Consider the following 26,805-nt stretch of genomic DNA (forward strand, 5'->3'; position numbering starts at 1 on the left):
CTTGATATGTATGTGAGTGTAGGCTGCTGCACGCCACAGCCTGATGGGGAGGCCAGGGGACAACTTTGTGGAATAGGGTCTCTCTTTTCACTTTCAGTGGGTTCCTAGGGTGAAACTCAGGCTGCTAAGCTTGCATGACAAGTGTCGCTATCCAACTGAACCATCTTTTCTTCTTAAAATACTTATTTATTTATTAACATGTACACATGCCTGAGTAAGTTTCTGTGCACTGAATGCAAGGACCTGGAGTTATAGGTGGTTGGGAGCAGCTTGATATGGGTGTTGGGAACTGAGTTCATTCCTCTGCAAAAAGCAGGAAGTTCTCTCAACCACCGAGTCTTCTTTCCACCAGCCCCCATTGAGCCCTCTTGTTGGTCCTATAAGTAGAATTTCTTAGCACAGTCCCTGTACAGTGTATACAGCAAGTGCTCAATGCAAGCTTCCACCACTAGCAATCTGGAGACTGACTGGCCTTCTGGAGGGTGATTTTGGCATAAAGCTCCAGTTATTGGTGTACTTTTTTCTCTAGATTGAAGATGAAGAAACTAAGGCTTGGTGACTACTTGAGGCTTGACAGCTGCAGCCAGATGTGGCTCTTGGCACTATATAAATGACTTTCCATGCCTAGACATTGTTAGGGATGAAGAGTGGGTTACTAGAGGGTATGATCTCATCTCTCTTCTTCAGAGGTTCTGGCAGCACACCAGGGAGGAGACAGAAATCCTGAAAGGGACATATCTGGCATCTCTCAGCAAAGGCTACCCAGAGGCTAGATCCTTTTCCTGAAGGCACAGCTCTTCAGACAGCTGGGGTCTCATTCCTGAATCATGGCCCTGCCTAAAGGACATCTTCACACTGAATTGTGATCTAGAGTCAAGACCATCCTCAGTGTGATCTAAACTCAGGGTAAGCACAATCAAAGCTGGTGAATAGAAAGAAGAATTATCCACAGTGAACTTGCACACATTTCTCATCAGCATTCCTGGCATATTCTGAACTCCGTGCCTTGGCGCCAAAGTCCAGGCTTATCTGTGCTCTGTACCTAGATAGCATCACACCTCATCAAAGTCACCTGGACTCCTCCAGCTGTGTCCAACTGCTTTCAGTTTCTCAGTGCACTATGCCCTGTCCTAACTCAGGGCTTTGTACTTGCTTTTCCTCCAATCTGATGTATTTACTCCCCACAGCCTGTCACCCCTTCCTGATTCGGAAGGGTTGGCTTTCTTCCCCCTCCCTACCCTCCCTCTCTTCCTTTTTTCTTTTTGTGTATGCATATGTGCACATATGTGTATGTGTGGGTAAGCCTAAGGTGACTGAAAGTTGTAGTTCCTCAGGAGTCATGGGGTTTGAGGTGTGTGTGTGTGTGTGTGTGTGTGTGTGTGTGTGTATGAAACGCAGGTCCTCCTGCATGATAAACATGCTCTCTGTCTCTTTAGCTCCAGGAGGAAATGATTTTTCTTCTTTCAGTCTGAATCAAATGTCCTGCCCTAAAGAAGCTTTGTGTTGACGCTACCTAAATAGATTCCCCATTTGTTTCTTTTAATAGCGCTTCCCACAGTTGGCAAAAGACCAAGGGTCCCATGAACACATTGTTGCTGTGATTATCAATTACCTCCTAAGAGTCTAGTGTTGAAGAGAGGGATGTTAGGATTGGTGCTTAACTTTGTTTCTCAGTCCTGGCAATATCAACCGAACTGTGACTTGGTGGGAAAATTGTAAGTTCTCTAAGCCTCTGTTTTCTAGTCTTAAAAAACAAAGATGGTGGTAGTTCCCCCCTTTCCTGGGAGAATTGAATAAGATGGGATCGAGCAATGTGAAATGCCAGAAACACTATGGGTGTCATGGGTAGAACTGTCTCTTCAGACAGATGCATAGAAGCCTCACCCCTAGGACCTCTGAGTGAACCCCCATTTGGAAAGTTTGTCTTTACAGCCATTAGTGAGGATGAGGACAGTCTGCAAAGGGTTTGCTTCTGGGCCACTGGGCTCTGTCTATAGCAGGACTGATAGGAGTATTGAGGTAAGGGAGTCACATATTGGCACCTTGTGATTGGAAGAAAGAAACAGGCTGCAATGGTGACTTTTACAGCACCACCCCACCCAGGACCCTGGAAAGAAGGAGCCACTAACTTGTCTAGTTCCAGGCTTGGAGGTCAATGAGAGGGGTTCAGGTCCAGCCTAGCTCTGGTGCTGGGACCTGCTTCTCTACATAGTCTTCTCTCTGCCTTGCTGAGCTTGGGGACTGCAGAGAGGAGATGGTCACTCAGTGGTCCTGCAGAAGGAGTCTCCTCTGCAGAGGCCTGGCTGCCGTGGCAGGCTGCAGGTTCTCAAGGTACTTTCATCAGCACTGGGATCACGAGGGACGGAGGAACCACTGGAGTAGGAAGGGACGGGGGAAGAGGAAGCATCAAAGGCAAGGTAGGATCAGAGCTCTGGGAGCCTGGGGGCTGAGGCTCGTGTTTGGCTCACTGTGAACAGGGTATTGTTTTGGACCCTGAATGAGGATCATTTTCTTCAACAGCAAACCTGGGTGCCTGATACCATCATCGTGAGCATCTTAAAGAGGAGAATGGTAGGAGTGCCTCTGTGTCAGTGAGCTGAGACAGTGGGGCCTGTCTTCTACCTAGTAACCCAGTTCTGTGCTTCCCCTCCACACTAGCCTAGCTCTGTGATGGACAGCTGTTGACTTCACTGTTTAGCTCTGTGGAATGGGTTGGAGGGGTAGGAACCACATAGTCCTTGGAAGAAGTTTGGGAGGACAATGAGGGGACTTGACACTGACAACTTAGTGTCTTCAGAGCATAGCACGCCTTTGGCTTGGTTTGGCTCCAGTATAGGTGCAGGACAAAACTATGACTCCTCTGTTCTTTCATGTATGTCTTACTAAGAGTTCCTACCACCGTGAAGGGACACCATGACTCTTATAAAGGAAGACATTTAATTGGGGCTGGCTTACAGTTTCAGAGGCTTAGTCCATTTTCTTTATGGCAGGACATGGTGGTGTGTAGGCAGACATGACGCTGAGAGTCCTATATCTTTATCCACAGGCAGCACAAAGAAAAACTGTGTACCACACTGGGTGTAGCTTGAGCATATATGAGACCTCAAAGCCTACCTTCATAATGACACAAGTATTCCAACATACCAATACTGTCACTCCCTATGGGCCAAGCATTCAAACACATGAGTCTATGGGCACCATACCTATTCAAACCATCACAACAGACTAGGGAATCAAAGGCCCAGAAAACTAAGCAGTTATAATCAAGAGGCCACATCGGAGGCGAGGCTTTGACTGAAGCCCTGGAATGGGGTTTGCACCATTTGGAGGAGTGAGGGGGCAGTGAAGGGAGATGCTAGGAAGGGCTTGAGAGGTTGAAAGAGACGTCTCCAACCAGATATAGTGATACAGTCATGTAATTCCAAATACCTAGGAGGCTAATGCAATGCAGGAGAATTCCAAGTTCAAGGTCTGCCTAGGCTGCAGACTGAGTACAAGGCCAGTCAGGGCAAGTTTGTATGACTCTGTCTGAAAATAAAAGGAAGAAAATTCAAGATATATGTTAGTGGTGGAGCACTTGCCTAGCATACATGCTGGATTAGGGTCAATGCCCAGTACCTTTAACAAATAAATAGGGAGAGAAAAGGGAGGAGGTCTGAGGACCACTGGACTTATGGTGCGTGAGCTGAGTTGAATGGTTAGGGGTACCATACACGAGGGTGCTCTGTCTGTGGCAGACCATGGAAACACATGTGGGCATCATCACTTGGGATAGGTTTTCATGAAATGGCATGAGCTGTATAACAGGGACAGGGATGCGATGTTACCCAATGGCTTCTTACTCAATGTGAGACCCAAGAAAAGCAACAAAGCTCTTTGGAGCCTCAGCCTGCAGCTGCAAAGGGTGGAGAATCCTTTTGGATTCTAGTACAGGATGGTGTGTGTAATAATGTGGGTGTTGTCAGTGTTGGTTATGGGCGAGTGTTGAATACAGTTCCCTTAGTCAGTGTTGCTTCACTTAAAAATTCATTTAGAAAGTTTTTCAAAGAAGAAAAAGAAAGGGGGGGGGGTCAGGGTGGACTCTGGAAATCTTCCTCCCTAAGTGCCTTGTTGGATAAATGGGGAAGTGAGGCTCAGTCAGTGAGATTAGGTATAGAAGATCCTAGATCTTAGGAGGCTTGGCCCTGCCTTCAACTCATCAGAGTGCTATTGAAGGTCACAAATCACCCTTCAATTCCAGCCTGCTCTCCAAGCATATACATAACAAACTGCCTCAGCAGGTGTCCTCTAGGAGAACATCTGAGTCAAATGGTGGGGGCTGTCACTGTCATCTTCACCCATCACTGATGTGTGCAGGGGTCAGGTACAGTGATAGGTGCTCTCTCTCTCTCTCCCTCTCTCTCTCTCCTATGATAGTTTTTTGTTTGTTTGCAAAACATAGCGAATGAAGATCCTCTGCCACTTTGTTTCAGCCAGAGGCCTCTGGCCTCCTTCGTGTTCCCTGGGGACCACAGCCATGGCACCAGAGCTGCAGTTAACCTGAGTTTACCTCTGCTGATCTGTACCCAGAAACTTGAAGGAAAATGGTGTGCAGAGTGGCAAAGGAAGGACACAGAAGGCCAGGTTGCAGAAATGAACCCCATAGACAAGGACACTGCTCTCCTGGAAGAAGGGTCTTGATGGGAAAACAAGTGCACAGATAAGATACTCTCAAATATTGATAAGAATGGGGAGCCAAGAAACAACACAAGATTGGGAAGGGAGATTGCTATAAACCGGACATCAGGGAAAGCATATCTGGATAGTTGACACTCCTGGCCCTGGCACAAGAAGGAGCCAGCTAGGCAAAGATCTGGAAGGCCTATGCAAAGCAGCAGCAAGTGCAAAGATCCTGAGGCTAGAGTCCACATGCCTTCTGGGGCTTTCAATCAATGTAATCTGAACCACCAGGGTTGTTTCCATAAGGAAACCACTTTCAGTCGTTTGTGAACTTCCTCGCTGCATCCAAACCCTCCTCATCCAAGTGAATTCCTACTCACTATGAATTTTTTCTTTTAGGAAATTCTTCCTAAAACTTTAGGAAGTTCTAGCAATCCATGGGTTATGAAGAACTGGTCTGTGACTCAGTAACAAAAATAAAGTTGGGGGGGGGTTTAAGGAGACAGCATGGTTAGTAAAAGCGTCTACACGATAAGTGTGAGAAGTTAAGTTTGGGAACTGGAACCCACTGTGTAGAACACACTGGCCTTAACTCAGATATCTGCCTGCTTCTGCCTTCTGAGTGCTGGGGTTGAAGACAGGTGCCCCCACACCTGGCCTAATGAGTGCACACCTTTAATCATGGCACTGGGAAATGAGAACAGGAGGACCCCTGGAGCTGGCTGGACAACCAGTCTAGCTGAACCAATGAGCTCCAGGTTCATGTCTCAAAGTAAAAAGAAAAAAAAAAAATAAAAAATAGACAGAGGACCCTTAAGAGATGTCTCAGTGGGTAAAAGAGCTGGCAAGCCTGAGGACTTAAGTTTGATCCCTGGAATTAACACAGCAGAAGGAGAGAAACTGGCTCCTGTGGGTTGTCCTCTGACCCTACAGTCAGGCTGAGCATGTGTATACACACCAATAAAAAAAAAATCTAAAAATATAAAGTGGAGCATGATTAAAAATAACTCTCTGGCCTCCACTTGCGCTTGCCCACAAACACCCCAGGAACACATACACACAGAAAATAGTCAATAAATGATATAGCTACAAAGTGGCTGTGTTTTCTTCTCTTTCAGATATTTGAGATACATTGTCACGATTTTGAAACTTCTATACTACCAATATGCCTTTACATAAGGATCAGAAGGCTAGGTGACAGTAATGTTATGAATGTACCAAAAATGTGTACAAGTTCTCCATATTTTGGGAAATGTTTCACTGGTCTTTGCAATCCTGGGTCTTTAGAACCCTAACGCCATTTATCCCCAACTTTGCTCCCAGATGGCCCTGGACTTTCAGCTCTCTCCCCATGTTATGTGAGTTCAGCTGGCTGCCCAGCCACCGAGTCAGGCCTAGCCAAAAGATGTGTACTAAATAGACTATGGTTTGTGGTTCACCTGAGATGCACCCGAGGCAAAAAACAAAACAAAAAAACAGGAGCAAGCTAATGAAGGGGCAGAAAGCTGGGCAAAGGGAAAGACCCCTCCCCCATTATCAGAGCTAAGGATCTGAGCTCAAAACCTGCCTCCATCCAGAGACACCATCCACTCAGGCCAGCCTGTTTTGAGCCTCACTTTCCAGTGAAATAGGCCAGTCAGGGCTTTCCCCTGAGGTTCTTGCGGACAGTGAAAAGGTGTTTGCAGAAACATCGTGGATTCTATAGAAGGACAGTTTCAGGTTCCTGTCCCCGGCTTACATACCAGTTCAGCCTACCTTAGCGGAAAAGTACTTCCAATTCTCTGCTCCTCCCACAAGCTGTGAGCTGAGTATGAGAACTTCAGGACTCAGGCTCTGAACCCAAGAGCAGGGCCTGGTGCCTAGGGGTGCTTTAGTGAGTTCAATGAACAAATGACTACACAGGTCACTGCCCTTCTGGACCTGTACTTGCGTTTGTACAGTTGCACATCCCAGGCTTTCCTTCCTGGTACCTCTGACATCTATATCTGCTTTTCTAGGAGAGCCTAGGAGTCACATTTAGGGAAGGTGAGTAGGAGGGAAGAGACTTTGACTAAAAGGTTAGTGCGCATTTTTGGCTCCCACTTCCGAATCTTCCAGAAGGTCTTTTATTTTTTACCCACTTAATAATAACATAAAAAAAAGCCATGTCACCTTTTTCCTTTTTTTTTTTTTTTTTAAATTGAAGTCTTTATGTTAAGCCGCCCACTCCAGCCATCCCAGGACGCGGTGAGCAGGGGGCGCGGACTGGTGGAGCGCAAGAGGGAAAGCGGGGGATGGGGTGCGTGCATTTGGGGTATCTCTGCTAAGCCTGGTCTGAGCGTCCCGGAGGGAGTCATCGACCCAGGCGTCGGCTCTCAGGACCTGTTAAACCTTTTCAAAGCCTCAGATCCCTAGGTCAGCCTGGTGCCCTCTGCGCCTCCTGTTCCTCCACCCACGGCATGAGGGCGGTGCCCCGGCGCGCTGATGTAATCCCGGCGCCTGGGCGGAAGGATATGGAACGCCGCACTGGCTGGCTGGGCGCTGAGGCCGTTGCCAGGTAACGCAGCGGAGCCGCTGCCGCGCGCCGCCTCCCGCCCTCCGCCGCCTGGCGCTGGGGCCGCCGCCGCCGCCGCCGCCGCCGCTGCTGCCGCTTTACGTAAGGCGCAGGCCAGGGCCGCCCGGCGCTCGGCAGCCGCCTGCAGCCCTCGGAGCGCAAGGAGAGGCTCCCGCCCGGCAGCCTTGGCAGGTAGGCGGGGGCCGGGAGCGGGGCCGTGGCGGGTGACTAGCTGGAGAGACGCCGGGCCCGAGGACCCCGCGGGCGGCGTGCGATGAGTGCGCACAATGGGCCGCGACGGGCTGAGGCGGCCCGGCCTGAGGGACAGCGGCCGAGCCTCGCCCCGCGCCCTCAGCTTTGTCCTTCGGCGGCCAGGGGCGGGCGCGGTGCGGTGAGTGGCGGGCGCGCGGGCCTATGGCGCGGGGTCGGCGAAGGTGACGGCCGAGGGCAGAAATGACAGTCCCCCGAAGTCGCCGGCCTGAGCGCGCCGCCGCCCGGACCCTCGCGGCCCGGCTTCCGGCCGGCGTCCCCGGAGCTCCCGCCGGCCCAGAATCAGGCTGAGCCTCAGCGCTGCGCAGAGGCCAGGGCGGGATGAGCTCTGGGGAGCCGACCCCCGGACCTGGCAGCCCCTCCTCCCTTCAGTGTTTGCCCTTCTGTAGACAAACCTTAAAGATTCAACCAAGGAAAAGTGGGGTGGAGATAAGCTGGGGAGAGGGGGACATGGCGACTCCGGAGTCATTTACTAAATGGAGTTCTTGGTTCTCATCACCTGCATCGCAGACTTTGCCTTGTTGCCCAAGTAACTGACAATGCGTTTTGCATTTCTGAGTCTTGGCTTGCTAAAGAAACGGTGGGTGAGGATTGCCGAGGAGCTGGGGACGAGCAGTTTGAATAACAGGTGATGCTATGGAAAACGACTATGCAATTAAAACCCCACATAGGGCTTCTGCTATCAGTATAGGACTCGTTCGGCCCGACACTGTCGGTTTTTAGGGATTTAAGATTTAAAGGGAGGAGAAAAAAAAAATATCTGTCACTCTGCATTCTGAAGGTCAAATATTCGCCTGCAGATATTTTGGGCTGAACCATTCTAACTAGGTCTCAGGATCTTTATGACAAAAACCATTCTGGAACTGTGCCTTTGAAATACCCACGGAGGCTCTTTGCAATTAATACTTATTATCTTGGATTCGATTGCATTTCTTGCCAAAATATGTACTTTAAAAATTTATTCTTTCACAAGTTCATGCATATATAGACATATACATATATATATACACACACTTTTATCATATTCTCCCATTATCTTCTTATCCAAATAATTGTAGTCATGTATGTATTCATGTGCGTGTATATGGTCATGTGTTTGGGTGCATGTATATCTATATGTGCATGTGTGTATATGTGGAGGCCAGTGATCAATTTCAGATGTCTTCACTTGTTCTACATCTTATATTTTGAGATAGGGTGTCACCAGGTATACCAGGCTGGCCAAGAATTCTTGAGATCTGTCTCTGTCTCAGATATACTAGGATTAAAGTCATGTGTCCCCAACCTTCAGCTCCACAGACAGGGTCTCTCACTGAACCTTGAGCTCACCAGTTGGGCTTGATTGGCTGGCTAGTAAACTTCAAGGATCCTCCCATCTGGGCCTCCCCAGGGCTGGAATTATAAGACATGTATGTAGCACCTAGGGACCCGAACTTGGGCCTTGAGCTTGTGTGGCAGGCACTTTCTTGGCTGAGCCAGTCACAAAGTTTTAATCATTTGAATAGTAGTTAGGGCTGGGGGTGTAGGCCAGGTGAAACTCAGGATTAAATTCGCAGGACCTAAAATAAAATAGGGCTTCAATTTGAGTGTAGCAGGTTTTCATGAGTCTGTTTTCACTTAAGAAAGTGCCACTTTAGCCAGTGAAATATCAGGAGAGTTTTGCTCTTATCGAGTGTCAGGAGATGTGTTATTCTTGGAACATAGGGTACAGATTTTTAACATGGCAACATAAGGCAAATCTGTTTAAAGGACGATTGGTTTATTTGATATGCAAATTATGAACATTTAGGAAACTTAAACGGTGTTTTAGCTTGTCCCCAGTGGTCATCTATCTTCTCTCTGTGCCTGACTTTATCTTTAAAAGCAGTTAACTTGTTATTCCTTATTCGTGTGGAATTGTACTGAGCCTGAGCTTTGCCCCTGTTTTTGTATCATTTGACTTGGAGCAGTTAATGGCCTCTGAGCCAGTTTTGTCATCTGTGAAATGGGAAGAATGATGATACCTGTCTTGCAGGATGGATAAGCAGAGAGGAATGACGTGAAGTAATCACATCCACACTCAAGCTCTTAAAATGTCTGGGTTAGTGCTGATATTTCTAAGTCCTCAGATTCCCCTGCTGGCTCAAAGCTGTCACTTGTCTTCAGGACACTATTGCTTCCTCGCTACTTTGCCTGGCTTCCAGGACTCTCTTTCCTAAACACACTCCAGCCTCTGGTCCTGCAAGCTTCTGAGTACCTGTGATTTGGGGCTCAGATGCAGTTATACATATCGACACAGTGTTGGAGGTCCCTTGCAGTTCGGCCCTCCTCATCCTGTACTGGCCACCCCCCTTCCACAATATCTTGCTAAGACTACTGCTCTGGACATGCCAAACAGTTTCAGACTTTGCTGATATGAGTGCCCCCTATGTAATATAAAAATGTAAATAACTTACATTTTCTCTAGTTTTTAAAAGTTCTTATAAGATATCGTATACTCTCTGGAGCCTTTGGAAGTCCTTCGGAATTATTTCCTCCTTGCTGTAGGCCTTGTCTTCTAGTTTTTTCCCCCATTATTGTCTGTGTGTGTGCATATGCTTCCCAGAAGACATTAAACTATGGCTATGGTGCTCCTGCTATTGTTTTATTCCTAACACCTTGCTGGGGGCTTTAAACATAGAGTAATGTGCCAATGCTTGCTAAATAAAAGTCTGCCAATTTTGAGCATATTAATATAAGTAATTTTAATAAAACATTAAAACCAATTAAAGTGTTAGAAATGCAGTTTTACTATGTTGAAGGTAGTTACTAAAAGGATTTCTGTGCAGTTGTTTTTGGCTTCTCACATAATTATGTCCTGAGTGAAGCTGTCACTCTGCCATCTGTTTCTGAACTGTCAGAGTCTGCAAATCGACTATAATCTGCCCCATGTCATGGGTAGGGGAACCAGAGTCCAAGCTGAAAACACTCCCTTGTATAAAGGGTAACTCACTCCTCTGTTGGTCGATGGCATGCTTTTTCTTAAAATTTTTTAAAAGGAAATTTGATATAAAATATTATTGCCTTCTAGAAGACTTACTCATTAACTCGTTAGTACTGAATTGGAAAGACTCGAGTTACATCCTAGCCCCTCTCTTGCTTCCAGAGTCACCATGGAATCTCTTGACCTTCAGTCTCTCTGTGAAACAAGTCTTGTCCCACGTCTTTTGCTTTGTAGTGAGCTGGGCTCTTGGGATTCAACTCAGGTTTTTGGGCTTGCTTGACAAATGCCTTTCTCCACTGAGCCATCCTGCTAGCCCTAGGGGCTTCTTTTTTGATGACCAGCTTTTTAAAAGAAAGATTTATTTGTGCGTGCGTGTGTGCATGTGTGTGTGTATGCTTCTTTTGGAGGCCACATGAGGGTGTTGAATTTCTGTGGTCCATAGTTTCAGGCAGTTGTGCTCTTCCTGACTTGGGAGCTGGAAACTAAACTCCAGTCCTGTCAGAGGGCAGTAAATATTCTTTACTGCTGAGCCATCTCTTTAGTTCCAGATTTTTACCAGCTCTGCATTTACACTTCTGTTGTCCCTGTTCCCCTTTTCCTTTTTTTTTTTTTTTTTTTTTTTTTTTTTTGCTTAGGATCAAACCTCAAACTGAGAGCATCATGCACTGCACTCTAGACAAATATTTTGCCAACTAAGTTACATCCCCTGCTCCACTGTGCATTTTTTGTTTTGGTTTGGTTTTTTGAGACAGGTTTTTCTGTGTAACAATCCTAGCTGCCCTGGAACTCCCTGTTGTAGACCAGGCTGGTCTCAAACTCAGACATCTGCTTGCCTCTGCCTCTCCAAGGCATGTCGATCTTAGTTGATTCCCCCCCCCCAACCCCCCCAAGCTATTACCAGGTCCTTAGGGAAGAATGCACATTCTCTTCGCTTGGCTAAGAGGCAATGTTGAAAGGGTTAAGAATGCACTCTAAAAGCATTGCCACCTGTGCTTATTCTCTTAATTACATCTGAAACTGTAGGTTTTCTTGTTACCTCATAGGTTAGGCAGCTCAGAACACCTGGTATAAAAATCTCTGGGAGGGAAGCTCTATTTTGGATCATCATTTCTGAGCTTTCAGTCTTTCCATGAAGGATATGGTGGCTGGAAGATCTCAACCTAGTGGAAGCCAGGAAACAGTGAGAGACAGACAGACACCCCAAGGACCTGCCTCCAGTGACCAGTGCTATCTGCTAAGTCTCACCTTCTGATGTTTTCAGCACCTTCAAAAATAGTACCCTCAGCTGTTCAAATGAGACTGAGGGGCACACTGCAGATCCATCACATTCTATCCTAGACCCCAAAGGTTAATTAATGGCTCCCTCATAATGCAAAATGCATTTACTATATTCAGAAATCCCAGTATATTATATTTCAACATTGCTCAAAGTCCCAAGTCCAAAGTCTTTTTCTGAGACTTGAGGCAATCTCTCAGCTATGAGTCCCAGTTTAAAAAAAATTATATACATAAGGACACAGCAAACATTTCCATTCTAAAAAGCATAACATAATAGCCAGTGAGGATTGGACCAAAGCAAGATCATAACCCAACAGGGCAAACTTTGAATCTTGTTGCTGCATGCCTGTCATCTGAAGTGTGTTGTGAGCTCCATTGGGCTTGGACAGCCCTGTCCTTTGGCTTTGCTGTTTGCACGCAACCCATGTGACCTCTCTTGTGTTGACTCCACTCAGGACTGTCATAGTGCAGGGACCCTAATCTTATCACACATTTACTGATCTCAGGCTTTTCTTTGAAATCTGGGTGGAAGCCTCTATGGCTCTTAAGTGTATTTTGTTTGCCTGCTAATTCAGTGTCACTTAGTAGTGCCAAGATTTTCTGCCATTAGCAGAAGCCAGACTCTCATGGCTACAGCAGCCTCAAGAGTACCTGGGTAGCTGAGCACAATAAAACACATCCTGGGAAACAGCTTTCCAGGTAGCCTTGTCCTTGACCAGTCATGATGTTCTTTGTTTGCTTGTTTTTCGAGACAGGGTTTCTCTGTGGCTTTGGAGACTGTCCTGGAACTAGCTCTTGTAGACCAGGCTGGTCTCTGACTCACAGAGATCTACTTGCCTCTGCCTCCTGAGTGCTGAAAGTGTGCACCACCACCACCCAGCTAGTCATGATGTTCTTAAAGCTCTCTCTTCTCAAGGGAGAAGTATTCCAAATTAGTTTATGTTTTACTACCCTTGAACCTGCAACGTGTGGGGTCTGGCCAGTTTCTGAGAAGCCCTGAAGACACCTTTTATCTTGATGCTAATCCTTGGCTCTTTTGGAATGGTCCTAATTTCTTCAGTAGCCACACTTTCTTTGGCTTCATCTTTACCTTTGCTGCTTTTTCTGATCATGTTGCAAGTTTTTCAGTCTTCTTTGCTTTTTTCTTATAACTTTTAGGATCTGTTAGCAAAACTCATCCACAGTCAGAATGTTCAGCTACCTTGGAATTTCTAATGGCTCACTAGTAAACTCAGCCTGTCACAGAGTTTGGAGTCTGGGGAACTTAGACATGTTTTTGTTATAATGTAACATGTACAGTCTCTAGTCCAATTTCCAGCAGTCTTTGCTTCCATCTGAAACCTGTCATTTTCATCTGCATTCCTAGTGGCTTCTGGTCTTCTGAGATCCCACCAGAATTGTTCATTAAGCTCTGCTGATAACATTCTTGGCTTTGGCTTGTTTTTCTAAAGTCTTTCATATTCTTGCTATAAGACCAGGTCCAGAGGCTTCTGACCCACATCAGCAGCAGTGAGCAATGACCTCACTTCTCTGGGACCAGTTTTCTGTGTTAGACTTTCATCATTGTCAAAAATATCTGACCTGTACAACTTAAGTGGGAGAAAGGTTTGTGTTGGTTTGTGGTTTCAGTCCCCTCATGGTGGAGGGACATAATGGTGGAGCAAAGTTTCTCACCTCTGGACAGCCAGGAAGAGGGAGAGAAGGGGAGAGGAAATGGGCGACAAGAGATGGACAGATAAGGTAGCCCTAAGATCTATAAGTGTCCCACTTCCTCCAGCTAACCCTTGCCTCTTAAGATTTCCAGCACTTCCCAGTAAAGCACCACTAACCTGTGGAAGACCAAGTGCTAAGCACTTGAGCCTGTGGGGGCATTTCAGATTCAAGCGACAGCACCTTATATCTTAGCAGGATATTGCTGGCTGCCTCATGATTTTCCAATTTCTGTATTTGTCCTTTCTACCCATCATTCTATTGAAATCTTGAAGACTTAGCTGATAAAGTTTTTTTGTGACTTCTGTAACCTGACTTTCAGAATTTACTACTCTTCCACACAGTATTTGATTGATACCTCAAGGTTTTTTTTCATTTTAATTATTATTATAATTTATTTTATGTGTGTATTTGGTTTGCATGCACCACATGTGTGAAAGTGCCTATGGAGCCCAAATCCCCTGGAACTGGAGGTACAGGTAGTTGCAAGCCACTCAGAGTGTGTGCTGGGAACTAAACCTGGGTCCTCTAAAAGAGCAATAAGTGAATTATCTCTCTAGACTAATCCTTCAAATTGTTTTGTTGTTGATGTTTACTTATGACATTTTAGGGTTTTGTGTTTTTGTTTTGTTTTGCATGGATGCATCTCCTGGATTCTTATTTCTCAAGGGAAGAGAGGGGACTCTTATTTGATGATTCCTTCTTTTGCACAGTACTCATTCATTAGATGTTTGACTGAATTAACTCAGAATCACTTTGCAATCTGATTTCAGAAAGAAAGGACTTGGGTCAAAGTAGCATTTTGAGAGAATTTTGTGACTCAGTGCAGGGCCCAATATATAGCATATGTGTCAGTAAGTGCCAGACTTTGGCTCATTTAAACAGGCATAGAAAACACTAGAGTTTGGTGCCTTAGTTACTTTGGTGGTGGTGTTACCATAGTACCTGATGGAAGCAATTTCAGTGATTTTGGACTCATGGTTTCATAGGATTTTAGTCCATCTGGGGACAGTGTAAACACTTCACTTCATGGTGGCAGAAGCATATGGTGGAGGCTGTTCATATCATGGCAGACAGCAAGCAGAAAGTGAGGCAGGAAATGGGCAGGGATAACATAATCCCAGAGTCACTCCTGGCAGATGACTTATTCCTTAGGCTAGTTCCACCTCCCAAAGTGTCCAGTCCTCAAGTAGCACTGTTGGTTAGTGACCAGACATTCAGAACATGAGCCAGTGGGAGATATTTCAGATTCAGGTTCTTCTATTTGGCCTTTGCTGTCCCAAGGCTCATGGCCATCTCATATGCACAATGCATTTAATTCAAACTCAGCTAATTAACAGTTTTACATTGTTCAAAAGTCTGGTGCCTGGTGGTCAGTCAGCTCTGAGACCTTATACATGCATGTAACATTATGTGGATTGAACAGGTTGTATTTATATATTTAGGAAGAAAAGTGCACATACACACACACACACACACACACACACACACACACACACACACACTTAAAGAAAAAAAAGGCTATGAATTTGAGAGACGAGGGAGTGCCTGGTAAGGCTTGGAAGGAGGAGGGGAAGAAATGGTATAATTACACTGTAGTTTCAAAAAAAATAAAAAGCTGTTATGAAAAAAAAAAAAGTCTGATGTCTCCAAAAGTTTCAAAGTAGTCTCTTAGCTGATGGCCCTTCCTTTTATGATGGTTAATTTTCATTGTCAACTTGACTAGATTTAGAATTACTTAAGAAAGAAATGTGAGAGTGTTTTCACAGAAGTTTAACTGAGAGGAAAGACCCATTCTGTACATGGGTGGTGCCATCCCACAGGTTGAGGTCTAGGGTTGGATACAATGGAAGTAAGCTGGGCATTATCATGCATCACTGTTTGCTGTCTGCAGACAACATGTGACTAAGCCACTGCATGTACTGTAGCCACACTTTCCCTGCTGTGAAATCCTCCTTTAAGATGCTTTTGTCAGATGCTTTGTCACAACAATGAGAAAAGTATTTAACACCTTGTAAAGTAAAAAAACGAAATAACATACTTTTGTGTACAATGACAGTAAACATTACCATTCTAAAAGGGAGGTGATAAGAATGGAAGGATGGACCAAAGCAAGGTTGAAACCCAGGCTGCTAAACAAGTCCTGGAGCTCCGGGGGTAGGTTGTGATGTGATCAGAGCTTCAGGGGCCTGGGTAGCTCTGTTTCTGTGACCTTGGCATCCCACTCCACATGATCTCTCTACTGTACTGGTTCCATTTGGTATCTTTCTTCAGCAGATGCTCTATGTTCTGGCATCTCCAATATCTTGGTGTGTGTTATGACTTGGACTTTCATCCCTACCCTTATGCTTTTATGCATAGTCTCTCAAGGAATCTGACCATCCCATACATTGCCTGGCCTTCCTGACCATTCTGGCTAGAAGCCTCTATATCTCTGTTACTGTGGCATTCTGCATACCTGCAAAGCCAGTATCCATCATGTTACTTGCTTCCAGTTTAGTCAGTAACCAGGCTTCTTTGGAACTCAGCTCCCATCAGAGGAAAGTCTTTCATAGCAATTTATAATTGCATTACCCTGCTGCGTGTCATAGGTGAGTTTGGTGAATTTCCCACTGTCCAGTGACAGACCTCTTGTCTTCCAGTCTCTAATAACCACACACTTTTTTTGTCTGCAGCTTCCAACTTAATCCTGTTCTTTGCTGACAGTTCTCACTGTAAACCTGACTAGAAGTCTCTAGCAACAAGAGTGCCATAGTACAGATACTCCTCTGCCACAGTAATTAGCCCATTAGCCTTTTTCCTTTGTAATCTTTGTTTTTATATTATGTGTAAGTATTTTGCTTATATGTATGTTTGTGTGTCAGGTATGAGCAGTATCCAAGGAAACCAGAAGTGGATGTTTGATCCCCTGGGACTGGGGTTCCAGTTGCCCTGTGGATGCTGGGGATTGAACCAGGGTCCTCTGAAAGAGCAACCAGTGCTCTTAACCACTGAGCCATTTCTTCAGCTTCTGGTCAATTAGTTTTAAACTCAGCCTTCCACAGAAGTTTTCTAGGCCCCAACAGAATCATGTATGGTGGTCTTTTAGCATTCTGTAGCTTCTCTATCCCATTTCTGTAAACTCTTCTTAAATTTTTTTTTTCTCACAAGCCTCTCCAGAGGCTACTTGGACTTATTTAGTCTCAGTAGACCCTTATTTTGGTATCATTTTTCTGTATCCGCTTTTCACTGGTTGTGACCAAATGCCTAACAGAAACAAATTACAGGAGAAAAGGGTGATTTTAGCTCATGGTTTCAGTTTTTCAGGTCAGGAAGATGTGGCTGGGGTAATCAATGGAAGCACGTGGCAGAGACTGTTCATCATGGTGGATGATGAAGCACATCCCCCATGTCCTACCTATTCTTCCAGCTAGGTCCCACTTGCCAAAATTTCTAAAGCCTCCCAAAATTATGCCACCATCTGGGAACCAAGCAATTAAAACAGGAGTCTGCAGGGGATATTCCAGATTTGAATTATAGTAGTAAGTGAGTTGATTGATTATTTACCCTACTCCCCCCCCCCCAAGACAGGGTCTCTCTATGTAGCTCTGACCTTCAACATGTAGACCAGGCTGGCCTTGAACTCACTAAGATCTGCCTGTCTCTGCCTCCCGAGTGCTGGGATGAAACGTGTGGGCCACCACTATCTAGTTTAGAGATGAACCAGAGAGGGCTTTTGCACAGATCCAATATGGAATCTTAAACTGTCTTGAAAATGAGGAAGTTTGTCTGTTAGTAAACAGGTTTTTGTATATGGCTTAGATAGGTTAGTGGAAAATCAGAGTTGTTAGATAGTACCTGCTGTTTTTCACTTTAACTTTCAAAATGTATTTGGGGTAACTGTTGAAACTTCCAATATTTTCCCCTGTTGCTAAGCTTTGTCCATACCATTCCATTCTGTCTCTTTTGTCTTATCAGTATCCCATCCCCTTTTGTACTGGGAACAAGTAGGTGAGAAATTATGTTTGAATGTTGATACTTTAATGTTGATGCTATTTAAGTTTATGTGCTTCACTGATAAAGTCTTCAAACCTGTTGGCTCCGATATTACATGGAGCTTCTTCCCTAGAGTAGCATATTAGTGGTAGTTTCTTGTGTTGGCTATTTCACATTTATCTCATTTTCTTAATCATTGGAACCTTAAAATCTGCTCCAAAAATTTGAGAATGATACTATTTTCTCAGCAGATGAACTTGCTCTATTGCTAGTGTCTGTGTTACAAATGAAGACATCGGTGCAGTGAATGCAGAATGCTTGAGAATCTTCTCTGTGTATGCATGTTTCTAGCCTGAGTAGTGAATGAATGATTTCTAAGAATGTGGGATGTGTATGTTGAGGTGGGGGAGTTATAGGGGTATGGCCAAGTAAATATTTCACATGAGTCAGTTGGTTCTGTGGAATGTAAAACACATGAGAGTAAATGAGTAAAAAGAACCATTCCATCGTGCACATTCAGGTACAGTGTGCGTGTGCGTGATAGTCTTATGCAATTGGGGCAAAGGTGTTTAAATGAGTAGGGAGGGATTTGTTTTCCTTTCACCCTGAAGTCTGTTTCTAACTCAAGACACCTTTGGAGTAATAGCTAATGCATCAGTATTTCAAAATTAAATTTGACTTCAGCTTTTATTTGGGGGGGGAGTAATGGGGAAGTTTTTCATTTATAACTCCAAACTTGGGCTTTTCCTGCCTCATCCTCCTAAGTTGCTGCAGGTATAGGCATGCCACCACACCTGTCTTTATGCTAGGACTCTCTGAAGGAATGTTAGGATAGGCTTAAAGTTTAAATTCATTTTGTTAAAGGGTATTGCCTGTGAAATAGCCAGTTTTTTCATTGCTTTAATGAAGTATCTGAGGTGTCTTGTTTGCAAAGAAAAGAGATTTATTTGGCTCAGGTTTTGGAGGTTGGAGGGCTGGTGGCCACTTTTCTGAGGTTTGTACTGCAGTGTAATTTGCCATAATGTAGTTTCAGGTATTAGTAGCTGTTCAAAAGCTTACTCTTTTTTTAATTTGCTATTTTATTTGAGTATGAATATATGTGTCTGTCACACATGTGTGAGTGCCCAACCTGTGAGCTGGAATTACAGGTTGCTGTGAGATGCCTGATGTTGATACTAGACTGGAACTAGACTGGGGTACCCTGGAAGACTAGCAAGCTCTCTTAATTGCTAAGTCATCTTTCCAGTCCAAAAGGTTATTTTTCATTTTATTTTATGTGAATGGTTAGTATGTAGGCTTAATACAGTTTACAGTTCATAGATGTCGAAGTTTTATACCTAGGCACTTTGACAAGCTACAGCTTCACATTGAAAAATTATATACATGCTATGAGCTAATATTTTACATGATAAAATGTTTTTCTCAACTTTGACAGAGTAATTTTTGTAGAGACACATTCATATCTGAGAAAATAAAGACTACAGGTCCCTATGGAGCAATTTTCACATTATAAGACTGGTCCAGAAAGTATACTGAAAGAAAAATTGTGGAACCTTTGCCAGGAACAGCCAAATGAATTAATTTGATTGGCAGCTTCCAGTTAACTGCAATTCTGCTTTGTAACATTGGCCAATCAAAATTTTACCTTCATTTGTATGGCAAGAGCTGCTTGGCTGGTTACCCCAGTTGGAAGAAGATAGTCCTCCAATCCCTCACCTCCAGCCAGCAGGTTGGTGAGGTCTGTCTGGCAGGTGTTCTTCTGTTCCTGCTCCTGCTCTGTTAATGTACGGACAGTTGTCCTTTTCTGTTCTGCTCTGAAGGGTGAATTCTTTCACCTACGTGCCAATTCTTTCCACAGGTTTCATGTTTTGCAGTAACAGACATTCCGAAAACCCTTATTTATTTATTTTTTGTTTCTAGGTAAACTTGCTTAGAAAAAAAATGTGTTCTTTTTGTTTGTTTTTTGTTTTGATTTTTCAAGACTGGGTTTTTCTGTAGCTTTGAAGCCTATTCTGAACTTGTTCAGTAGACCAGTCTGGCCTCAAACTCACAGAGATCCACCTGCTTCTGCCTCCCTAGTGCTGGGATTTAAGGCATGTGCCACCACCGCCCAACAAAAACTTGTTTTTGAGACTGTCTCACTATGTAGTTCTGGCTGGCTTGGAACTCACTGTGTAAGCCAGGCTGGCCTTGATCTCACAAAGATCTACTTGTCTCTGCCTCTTGAGTGCTGCTGGGATTAAAGGCGTGTGCTACCATTTCTAGGTTAGACATGTTTAAATGCATATTTTAGAGTGAAGTTTTAGTCTCTCCTAATTCAAGTTTTAATTTTATACATTTTAGTTGTTTTTCAATAGTTGTCATCAATTTCATGTTTTTAAATTAAAAACAATTATTATTTTATATGTGCATGTGCCTTGGTGTGTGAGTAAGGAAGGGTCAGGACAGTTTTGTGGATTGATTCTCTCCTTCCACCTTTAAGTGGTTCCCAGGATTGAATTTAGGTAGCCAGACTTCAGCAAACACCTTTATTTGCTGAGTCATCTCACCTGCCCTAATTTCATTTTCATTCATCATTTTTCCAACAAATCTTTTAGGATTTCATCCCACTGAACTTTGTTTTTGCCTTGGGATCTTTGTTTACAGTCTGTGATTTTCTGCATGGGTGCAGTTGTCTATTTCAGTAGTATATACATTTCCCTTCCCTTTGGTCCACATCTCTTACATTTTTAATTTTGTAAACTGTTGAATGTGAAGTTTGCCCCTGCTAGGGAAAAGAAACATTTTTTGAAAGGTGTGTAAACTGTAATTTTGTAGCCTCGCTGAAGCTACAGCATCCAACACATCTAAATGAACTGAACATCTACACTGGTTATTGTAAAGTGAGAAGTTGCACGAGGTTTCTTCTGGTTTTCAAACCAGACATTAGTAGATGTCCATCCAAACTTCCAGATCTGGGTGTGCTTGACAGTTGCAGGTGTGATAGAGAATTGGTCCAGATTGGACGGAAAATTCTTCCCTCTATTGACTCATCACAGGTATGACCTAGCTCTTGATTGTTCTGCTTTAATGGAAATCCAGTCAGTACTTTGTAGAACTAACTGCTTCACCTACACTGAACTCATAATAACTTGGTTCTTTTGTCTTCATCCTCATTTTTTTCCTCCCCCCCCACCCCCCTGTTGATGGTGATCTAACCCAGGGCTCATGCCTACCAGCACTTGCTTTACTGCTAAACTACTTCCCCCCCCCTTTTTTAATTAATATCTTTCTGCTGGACATGGTCATACTTGCCTTTAATCCCAGCGTTGTAGAGTCAGTCAAATCTCTGTGAGTTTGAGACCTGCCTGGTCTACATGGTGAATTCCAGGCCAATTAGTCCTACCTACATGGTGAAACCCAATCTTAAAAACAAAATAGAAATAATTCTTTTATTTATTTTTTTTTGACAATTTCATACATATATACAATGTGTTTTGATTATATCCACCCCAGCTCCCTTTTCTGCTCTTCCCAGACATCTCCTAAGACAGTCCATACCCACTTCCCTTCCTCTTATATTTATTTTTTATTTTTTTAAAATTTATTAACTTATTTTGTATACAGTGTTCTGCCTATTTGTATGCTTTGCTTACATACCAGAAGAGGGCACTAAATCTCATTACAGATGCTTGTGAGCCACCATGTGGTTGCTGGGAATTGAACTCAGGACCTCTGGAAGATTAGCCAGTGCTCTTAACCTCTGAGCCACCTCTCCAGCCCATTTATTTATTTATTTTCCTATTCCCACTGAATCCAATTAGTGCTGCGCTTATTGGGATGTTGACTGGTTGTGATGGCTTGTTCTTATGCAAGAAACTATAGCTACAGTGAGTTCATGAGTGTATTGTTCATGTCCTACGACAGCACTTTTCATCCAGCTCTTAATTCTTTCCAGCCCTTCCCCCTTCCATGATATTTCTTGAGCCTTGAGGGAGAAGAAAATTAATATAGCTATCCCATCTAGGGCTGAGCATTTTCATTTTATAAAGATATTTCCTAAGTTAGTATCAGGTAGTAATCTAAGAATGGTCCTGTGGTATGGAAAGAATTTCAGTTGTCAGTGGGGAGATTGCTTCCTAGTATGTAGATCATTAGTTTGTTTTTGCTACTTGACTAGTAGAAATGGAGCTGCTTAATCTTTATGCAGCTCTTCCTGTTGGCATAAAAAGAATGTGATCCCATACTAGCTTTTTTTAAAAATTATATTATCTTAAAAATAAGCTCTATTCATTTCCTATGACTTGACACATTTCTAGAATAGGGCAGAAAACTAGGTCTAGAGAAGTGTCCATTCGTATTTAGTTTTTCCAGATACATACAGGAAACAAATTGACAGGATCAGCTTTTAGCCCTTCTTTGCTGTTTTCAGTGTTAGTTTTAGTTTGGGTTGTAGAGTCTTCAGAGTTCTTCTTTTAGTTATACATAGGCTTTGAAGGCTGAATGCCTCCTAAAGTGAATGAGAAGGTCTGCTTCAAATTGTGTGCCAAGATCAAGACTAGTAAGCAAGGCTTATTTACAATGTGCTTCATGTATGAGCACATTCGTTTGCTGGGCAAAGAGTATGCTGGGGTCTGGGAGAGCAAGCAAGGCTTGTTTACAAGTATGTAACTTCTTTATGTTGTGCACCTATGCTTGCTGGGCAGACACTGCATAGAATTCCAGAACCCCCCCCAAAAAAAAAAGAAAAAGAAAAAGTAGCTTCCGAAAGCCAGATTTTTAAGATTTCAGGTTTCCTTGCCTTTGTTCTCTTCTGTTTTTTCCTTCTCTTCTTCCTTCTCCATTTATTTACATTTCAAAAGTACACTTAAATGTGTATATGTTTGGGTAGGCATGCATGTGGAAGTGAGAAGATAGATAGAGAGATAGAGTCATCTCTCTCCCTCCACCATGTGGGTCTTGGGGACTGAACTCAGGTCATCATAATAAGGCTTGGTGGCAAGTGCCTTTACCTGCTGAGCTATCACCCACCCACCCACCCACCCACCCACCCACCCACCCATCCATCCATCCATCCATCCATCCTGGGAAAGTCCCAGACACCCAAGTTAAATAATTATGGAAATAAAATTGCAAGTAATAAAAACCTTCGAGCACTCACTGGAGCACATGTAGTGATACATTGTTTGTAATCTAACAAATAAAGCTTACTTAAAGATCAGAAAAGCCAAGTAGCCAACCACTAGAGAGTTCTTACCCCTACCAAGGCTAAGGCCAAAAGGTGGTGATCCTGTCCTCAGAGTGACTGCAGACCACAGTGCTCTCAACCAAACCTCAGACTGGTCTCTGAGACTGCACTGAGCTCCTGCCTTCCTCTCTAGTGCTAGGATTAAAGGTGTGTCATCCTAAGTTCTGGGATCAAAGGCATATACTGTTCTGTAGCCCAGGGTGGCCTTGAACTCACAGAAGTCCATCTGCCTCTGTCTCCTGAGTGCTGGAATTAAAGGTGTGTGCCACCATTGCCTGTCCTCTATGGCCAATTAGTGGCTTAGGTGTGTGGTTGACTAGTGGTTTAGAATGTGTGTGGCTAAAAAGTGGCTTAGCTCTTCATTCTGATCCTCAGGCAAGCTTTATTTGTTTAAATAACAAATAAACAATATCACTACATGTCCTGCAGACACATCCTATGAGATGGAAGAGAGTGGCTGCAGGATGGATTCACTGGGAAGTGGAAGTTGGCATACCCCAGCCTACTATAGAAGAGTTTGGAAACTCCTGAGGGGAAAAACCTTTAGGCTGCTGTCTTTGTGTTGCCAGTACTGTGCATAGGGCCTGGCAGTTGGTAGCCCATGATACATGAGTTAGAATCCTGGGTGACAATCCTAACATCCATACTGGTAAACTCAGTATATTCACCACAATGCTGCTACATTGTTATTTCCCAAACTTCTCTTTTCACAGCTTATTCTCCTATATTTGGATTTAGGAAATCATTAGTTCAACACAGTTTTGATCACCTGCTAAGGCCTAAGCATTCTTCTAAGTAGGACATGGGAGTGTGTCACAGTTTCTACTGAAAACCTTGCAACCTCATTTGTGATGAAACCTACCCCAGAAGCTGAAGTAATATGAAAGGATGTCATAGGCTCAGTGATTGCCTCTGTGCTGGCAGAGATGGTGGCCTGGAGGAGAAATGGAAGCAGGAGGCTAGACTCCTACTGATGGTGACAGTAGCATTTTAACAGTGCTCAACAGTTTGAAACCTTTCTAAGAATAGTTACCTTTTTCTCTTTTATAAATCACTCTTCTTTTACAGTGTTAATTCATTTGTGCTACTAAAACTCCCCTTATTTAACTGGAGTGCTAATTTTCAAGATAATGTATTTTTATTTTCTGAGCATTTGCTGATATATGTCTGTGTGATGTGTAGGATCTCTTGGAACTGGAGTTACAGACAGTTGTAAGTTGCTGCCATGTGGGTGCTGGGAATTGAGTCCTGGGTGCTCTGGAAGAGCAGGCATTGCTTATAACTTCTGACCATCTCTGTAACACCCAGAGTGCTCTTTTTAACACTGTTAAATGTTTTCTACTAATATCCTCTTATTTTGCCTCTTGAAGTCATTGTGGCTGGTGACACCTACTCCTGTTAAAGTGAGGCCGGGGGCCTTGTTTGAACTGACTGTGAGCAGCACATCCAAGAAGCTTTCAGAGCATCAGAGTATACCTTGGCACAGAACTTGATTTCTTGGTCCCTGGGTTAGTTGGGTTCCAGATGGTGACTATTTTGTTAACTGTCCTAGGTGGATCACACTTGGTGACAATGGCCTTGAGATTCCTGCCAAAGATAGATGAACATGTGGCATGAGTTAAGATGTTAAAATTTAGGAGGTTGTGCCTCTGCAGCACTGTGTACCTATTTTAGCTGAACCATTTTTTGGTTACCCTGGTCATCTAATTTCTACATTATCAATGAGCTTCATTTGTTCTTGCTGTCCCATACAGTCTGACCTTGTCATTGAACCATCCACAAGTTCACTGAGCTGTAGTGTAATTTGACCTGTTGGAATTTAGTACTGTGAAGCATGATTTCTACCCTGTCTTCATGGGAGAAGAAGCTGTTGAAAGGTAGTGAGTCTTTAGCTCAGCATTTGCAGGAGCTAGGCAAGGCCAGTATGCAGTAGAACTTCAGTATGCAGTAGAACTTCTGGGCAGTGTGAATGTTCCATATTCTCACAGTAATCTTCAGATGTATGTAGCATTTGGGCACTTGAAGTGTGGCTAGTGTGATAGAAAGACTAGCTTTTTTGTTGTTTATGACTGTCTCAGCCCAGGCTGGCCTTAAGCCTTAGGTTCTCCCACCCAGCCTCCAAGACATTACAATTCTAATGTGCTACCATACTCAACTCAAGAAACTGATTTTAACCTGGATAGTACAGTGGCACTCTAGCGTGGTGTGGTTTATAACAGTACTGCTGGGAAGGAAGTAAAGCATTTGTATGATGTGTTTAACATGTGACACAATGAGATGCTAAGTTTTCAGTTGCTCAAATTGTGTGTTCCTATTTAAGAAACTCTTTTTTAAAAACTTCTAAAAAAGTATGTATACCTTGTAAGGTAAAGGATCAGAAAGAGATAGTCTGGTGCTAGTAGGCCTCTCCTGAAGCAAGTGTCCTGTACTGTGCTCCACAGTAGCCAGCCAGGTTCTTATAACTGTCTCTTTGCTGCTCTGTGAATGGCTATGCTGGGATCAAGAGAGTCCTGGAATACAAGAGAGTCTAGGAACAATTCAGTCGTCTCTATTATCATGCCATAAAGATACTGTGGGCTGGGAAGGTGACTCAGTTCATAAAGTGTTCACCATGCAAGCAGGAGAACTTTTCAAAATAGGGTTTCTCTGTGTAACAGCCCTAGCTGTCCTGGAACTCTCTTTGTAGACCAGGCTGACCATGAACTCACAGGCCTGCCCTGACCTCCCAAGAACTGGTATTAAAGGTATGTGCTATGTGCCACCACACCCAGGAAGATACTTACTTTTTTAAATTATCTAAAAGTTTTTATTGCATGTTTATTTGTGTGTGTGTGCATTCACACGTGCATATATGCATGTATTCCACAGTATGCATGTGGAGGTCAGAGACAACTTGTAGGAGTCAGTTCTCTAAATTTACCATATGAGGTTCAGGGATGGGATTTAGGACTCCTGGCTTGGATGGCAAGTGCCTTTACCTGCTTAGCCATCTTGCTGGCCCCTAAAGATACTTAATGAAGCAGATATAGCTGGCATTTGTGACTGTCTTTGTTTCTTTAAGAGGATCCACATTTTGTGCTGGAATAATTTTACTTGTTTAAAGGGCTTTTCATATTTCCTGTAGGGCAGGTTTGTCAGGAATAAGTTCCTTAGTTTTTATATGTCTGAAAAAGTCTGAAAAAGTACTGGGCTGGTAGGGTGCTTTGGTGTTTGTCTTGTCCCATTATGTGCTCACTTACACTGTTTCCAACCAGAACAGGATGCTAGCATTACCTTTGAACAATTAATGTTTCTGTTTTACTCTGGCTGCTTTGGGATTTTTCTATTGGTTACAGGTTTGAGTTATTTTATTGTGCTGAGCCAATTTCTTCATGTTTCATGCACTTGGAGTTTCTTGAATGTCTTGCTAGTTTAATTCCTATAAATTTTGAAATTGATTATTCAAATACATAACTATGTGTATGCACTCACATGCATGTAAGTTTTTAGTTTAAGTGAATTTATTTTTCATCTCATTTTTTTCTCCTATTTTGAGTAGTTGTCAGACATTGTAAATTTTATCATCTTAGGTTCTAGTGTTTTTGAATTCCTATAAATATCCTTGGGGTTTGTTCTGAAACCATAGTAAAGTTAACTGAAAATAGTTTGGTTCTTTGGGATCTTGTAAGATTTGTTCTGGGACAGTCATGGTTGCTGGAGCCAGGTTAGGAGATGGAGGCAGGAGGATCAATTCAAGGCCAGGCTATCCTGATCTACATGAGATCCTGTTTCAAGACATCACTACCACCCACCCAAAAAGAACCAGCAAAAGATTTTTTTAGGCAGGACCAGACCAGTATTTAGACAATGGCTAATTCTTCCCAAATATAAAGACCAGACTTGCTGAGAAACCTTGTCTAGAAAAACCTAAATAAACAAATAATAAATACATAAAGATAAGTCATCTCACTACTTTGTGTCTACATGTGACTCATTGCTTTCTTTTTTCATTTCTGTAGGTTCTGCCAGAGACTGACATTTGGACTCAATATGAAATGAAAGTTGAAAATTGCATCTCCGTGTGTGTTGCTATCATGGTGTTGATTCACTGGTCATGCCTGAAGAGGGAAATTGTGTTGTAGAGAGCTGACTGCTGCGCGGTCACTGCCTATCCTCCATGTCCAGCTCTTCTCCTTTCTGCTGGAGTGAAAT

At 43.6% G+C, this 26,805-nt stretch overlaps 1 protein-coding gene across 1 annotated transcript; it reads left to right on the forward strand.

Annotated features, from left to right (window-relative positions):
• Positions 1–6,849: 6,849 nt before the first annotated feature.
• Positions 6,850–26,735, forward strand: LOC127233668 (coiled-coil domain-containing protein 6-like). Its single transcript, XM_051200217.1, has 4 exons — positions 6,850–6,937; positions 7,054–7,124; positions 7,196–7,384; positions 26,613–26,735. Exons 1-4 carry the CDS (start codon positions 6,850–6,852, stop codon positions 26,733–26,735), a joined length of 471 nt encoding a protein of 156 aa, XP_051056174.1.
• Positions 26,736–26,805: the final 70 nt, after the last annotated feature.

Source organism: Phodopus roborovskii, unplaced genomic scaffold (genome assembly GCF_943737965.1).
Source record: "Phodopus roborovskii unplaced genomic scaffold, PHOROB, whole genome shotgun sequence".
Classification (NCBI taxonomy): Eukaryota; Metazoa; Chordata; class Mammalia; order Rodentia; family Cricetidae; genus Phodopus; species Phodopus roborovskii.